This window comes from the organism of the source record quoted next, unplaced genomic scaffold, assembly GCF_019419815.1.
Source record: "Pyrus x bretschneideri cultivar Hongxiangsu unplaced genomic scaffold, Pyrus_bretschneideri_v1 Contig23, whole genome shotgun sequence".
NCBI lineage: Eukaryota > Viridiplantae > Streptophyta > Magnoliopsida > Rosales > Rosaceae > Pyrus > Pyrus x bretschneideri.
In genome coordinates this window covers 5,604,869-5,609,580 of record NW_025999535.1, presented here as the reverse complement: position 1 = coordinate 5,609,580, position 4,712 = coordinate 5,604,869, and the positions used below count along the sequence as shown (strand labels likewise).

Here is a 4,712-nt window from a genome sequence, read left to right as displayed (position 1 = left end):
TTGTTGACATATACTTAGACTTTTATTTCATGTTGGAAGCATTCATGTTAAATCTTTAAACCCGAGTGTTTCATTACTAGGAATGTAAAAGAGTTAGGACCGAGTTGTCTAAATCATCTCTTTATTAAATTCAAGCCAAATGGCCTTCATTACATAGGATGCCGAACGACTATAGCTCAACACTTGTACAATGTGAGTTTACTTGTTATAGTACTTCAAGTGATCAACGTTCCATGGATAGCCAATGGTCTTATCATCAGAGCTTTTAAGCTTTTAGGAATTAGGGCAACTGATGCTAACAACTTCAAATGGTCTATCCCAGTTTAGATTGAGTGTGCCTTCGCTTGGGACTTTATTGCAAAGTAGTATTTTCTTTAATACCCGGTCCTCCACTTTCAAAGAATGAAGTTTGACCCTAGAGTCATAGTAGTTAGAAATGCGCTGCTTGTAAGCAACGTTCCTCAAGTGAGCCTGATCTCTGTGTTCCTCGACTAGATCCAAGTTGAGGGTGAGTTGTTTCTTATTTTCACTTTGCATGTAGTTCTGGACTCGGTGTGTTGCTTGCTCAAGCTCAATTGGGACAATTGCCTCTATACCAAAGGCAAGCGAGAATGGAGTTTCTCCTGTTGAAGTCCGATACGAAGTACGATATGACCAAAGAACTTGGGGTACAAGTTCTGGCCAATAGCCTTTAGCCTTATCCAAGTTGGTCTTCAAAGTGCGCTTGATCATCTTGTTGATGGCCTCAACTTGCCCATTAGCCTGAGGATGAGCTGGGGAGGCAAAACATAAGTTGATGTTGAACTTAGAACAGAAAATCCTGAACTTTTTATTGTCAAACTGTCACCCATTGTCAGTGACTATTGCATTGGGAATGCTGAATTTGCAAAGGATGTTCTTCCATATGAAGTCTTCTATATTTGCCTTAGTAATGGTTGTCAAGGGTTCTACTTCGGTCCACTTTGTGAAATAGTCAACTGCAACGATTGCATAACGGACCTTGCCCTTCCCCATAGACATTGGGCCGATCAAATCAAGTCCCCACTGGGTGAAAGGCCAAGGGCTGATTATAGGAGTGAAAAGCTCCGGAAATGAGTGAGGAATAATTGCATAGCGTTAACACTTGTCACATGAGCGGGATATTTTGATGGCATCCTGGTGGAGTGTTGGCCAATAATATCCTTGGCCAAAAGCCTTGTATGCTAGGGACTTAGATCCAGCATGATCTCCGCAGACTCCTTCATGTATTTCTTGAATGACGATTTCCGCATTTGCAAGTGTAAGACACCTTAAATATGGTAGGTTAAAACCCCGCTTGTAGAGTTAGTAATTAATGATCAGGTAGCGGGTATACTTGTATCGAATTTGCTTAGCTTGGACTTTATCATTTGGGAAGGTGCCATGAGCAAGGAATTTATAAACTGGGGTGATCCAACTATCCTCTTGTTGTAAGTGACACACTTCCACAACCATGGTGCTCGGTGCTGCCAACAATTCAACATGAATTTTTCTTCCGATCTTGTCTTCAACTGCTGAAGCGAGGCGAGCCAGGGCGTATGCATGACTGTTTGCTACTCGAGGAACTTGGGTGATCTGGTAGTGGAAGTACTTGAGCAAAAGTTGTGTCTGTGCAAGAAATGCTGCCATGAAGTTATCCTTATCATCAAAGTTGTTCGTGACCTGGTTAACCACCAATTCGGAGTCACTGAAGATATCAATTTGTTTAACTCCAAGGTGTTATGCCAAACGTAAGCCTAGTAGAAGGGCTTTATACTCAACCTCATTGTTTGACGCCTTGAATTTGAAACGGAAAGCATACTCCAATGCCACTTTGTCGGGTGTAATGATGACTAATCTTGCTCCACAACCCTGTTGGTTGGATGAACCATTAACATACAGAGTCCATACTGGGAAAGTTGGTTTTACTTTCCCAGCTTCTGAGGGCAATGAAGCCAGTGCCTCAGGCTTAGGAGAAATGTCTACAGAATATGTGAATTCGGCGATGAAATGGGCAACTGCTTGGCTCTTCTCCGCTGGCTTTGGTTGGTAGGAAATGTCAAACTCACCCAATGCTATTGCCCACTTTATCATTCATCCTGAAGTGTCAGGACTCTGAAGTATTTGTCGAAAAGGATGATTAGTAAGCACGACGATGAAATGTACTTCATGCTTGGAAGTAAGGGTGTAGTTTTCGAGCAGACATGGCCAATGCTAGAGCTAATTTCTCAATGTTGGAGTATCGTGTCTCTGCATCTTGTAAGGCCTTGCTAGCGTAGTAGACGGGCCGTTCGACACTACTATCCCTTTAAATGAGAACAGAATTGACGGCTGACGCCAAAACAGATAGATAGATAATGAGAATGTTACCAACTTCAGGTTTGGAGAGTAAGGGGCTTTATTCATGGACTCCTTAAGGTTCTTTAATACCTCGGCACATTCATCAGTCCATGTAATGCACTTCTTACTTCCCTTAAGTGCTTTGAACAAATGAACACATCTGTCTGTGGCCTTAGAGATGAACCTAGTCAAAGCTGCCACCTTACCAGTAAGGCTTTAGATGTCTTTTGAAGTTACTGGTTCTTTCATGTCAAGGATTACTTTGATCTTCTCAAGGTTGGCTTCAATGCCTCATTGGCTAATCATGAAGCCCAAAAACTTGCCATAGCCCACGCTGAAGGCATATTTGTTGGGGTTCAACCTCATTTGATACCTCTTCAGGATGGTGAAGGTTTCAGACAGGTTGGTGATATGTTAGTCAGCATGTTTGCTCTTAACTAGCACATCATCAACATAAACTTCTATGTTCTTCGCAATTTGTTCGGTGAACATTGAATCGACTAATCTTTGATAAGTCGCCACTGCATTCTTTAGGCCGAAGGGCATGACTTTATAGCAATATAATCCCCTGTCAGTAGTGAAGGCTATGTGTTCTTGGTCCGGAGGGTTCATGAGGATTTGGTTATACCCTGAGTAAGTATCCATGAAGTTTAGGAGTTCATACCCTGCCGTTGAGTCGATAAGTCTATCAATGAGAGGAAGGGGAAAGTTATCATTCGTGCATCCTTTATTTAGGTCAGTGTAGTCGACACACATTCTCCACAAGATCTTTTGAAACCGAAAACTTTCCTTGGTCGGATTTTTCTTAACAAGGACAACATTTGTCACCCATGTTGGGTAATTGACTTCACGGATAAAGCCTATGTCTTTGAGTTTTTCAACTTCTGCCTTCATTGCCTCGTATAGTTCAACGTCATAAGATCTTCGTTTCTGTCTCACTAGCTTGGTCTTGGGATCAATACTCAAGCGATGACAGATGATATCGGAAGAGATGTCTAGCATGTCCTTGTATGACCAAGCGAAGACTTTGGCGTTCTCTTGCAAAAAAGACATCAATGACAACTAAAAGGGTGGTGACAATCTTCACCATGCGATCTGGATAGTCTTTGGAGATAAAGATATTCTCCAACTCTTCAGCGGGTTGTGCTTGCTGGGTGAAAGAGTCATCTCGAGGATCGTCGAGTTAACTGTTGCCGTCATGAAGATCCAAGTTGGCTTCATCTGGGCTGGTCTTTATGACTTGGTCATGTATAGAGAAGGTTTCCTTGGGCACAAGAAGATGTTGTTGCTTGACTGAAGTGTTGTAACTTAATCAAGCACTAAGTTAATCTCCTCTGATCTAACCATCGCTAGAAGGGGTTGGAAATGCACCAACAACATATGTGTGAATATCATGGCCTTGAAATCATTGATGCCTGTGCGCCAAAAGATGACATTATATGTCGTTGGACAGTCGACCACCAGGAAGTTAGTGGCAATAGTAGATATGTAAGGGCCTGTACCAAAGGTGAGTGGTAAGTGTATGCTCCTTAAAGGTTGCGCGATATCATCGGAAAAGCATAGCAGGGGAATAATTGAGGAATCGAGCAAGTGTTCCGCTACATTAAGTGCTCTGAAAGCTTCGACGAACATGATATTGACGGAAGCACATGTGTCTACAAGGATCTGTCGCACATCAAAATTGGCTATGTGAGCTTCCACGATTATGATCATTGGGTCGCTGTGAGGGTAGATGATACCTTTTTCCTCCTCAGGGTAAAAACATATTGGATCCTAGTTAGGCTTTTGATGCTTGCCTCCTTTGATGTATTCCACGTGAAACACTTGGTGGCCAGGCTTCAAAGTTCGTTCGTTTTGTTTTTCATTGCCCTGTTGGAAGATTCAGAGAGGGTATGCCACCGTTTATAAATTATATCACGTTCACTTGGCATTGGTTACGGTTATCCTTTTGAGGGTAAAGAAAGAATTGATCAATTTTTCCTTCGCGTGCCAGAGCTTCAATATGGTCATGGAGGATGATACACTTCTCGTTGTTATGGTCCGTTATACTCGTGGTAACAGCAAAACAAGGCTGTGTTCTTCATTGACTTATAATCTGGCTGCCTCGACTTTAGCTTTGGTATCAAGTGAGTTATACTGGGGTAAATGGCCATGCATGTGGCATTCAAAGGTGTGTATGTCTCGTACCTTCGGGTAAGGCCTATCTTGACCTTTACTTGGCCCATTGCATGACTGTCTGAAGACGGGCATTATTGTAGCGATACCTCTGGTTATCGCGATAGTGTCCCTCACTTTTTTTACTAAAATGAGATTGTTGAGGATTGAAATCCTTCCTCTTGCCTTGAGATTGATATGTTTGCTGTCCTGGTGAAGCG

At 42.4% G+C, this 4,712-nt stretch overlaps 1 protein-coding gene across 1 annotated transcript; it reads right to left on the bottom strand.

The window, feature by feature from the left end:
* Positions 1-273: 273 nt before the first annotated feature.
* On the bottom strand, positions 274-2,091 carry LOC125478007. The gene is made up of 4 exons (XM_048585631.1): positions 1,780-2,091; positions 1,462-1,680; positions 1,000-1,083; positions 274-840 (listed from the first exon to the last, which is right to left on the bottom strand). The coding sequence occupies exons 1-4, from the start codon at positions 2,089-2,091 to the stop codon at positions 274-276; spliced, it is 1,182 nt and encodes a 393-aa protein (XP_048441588.1).
* Positions 2,092-4,712: the final 2,621 nt, after the last annotated feature.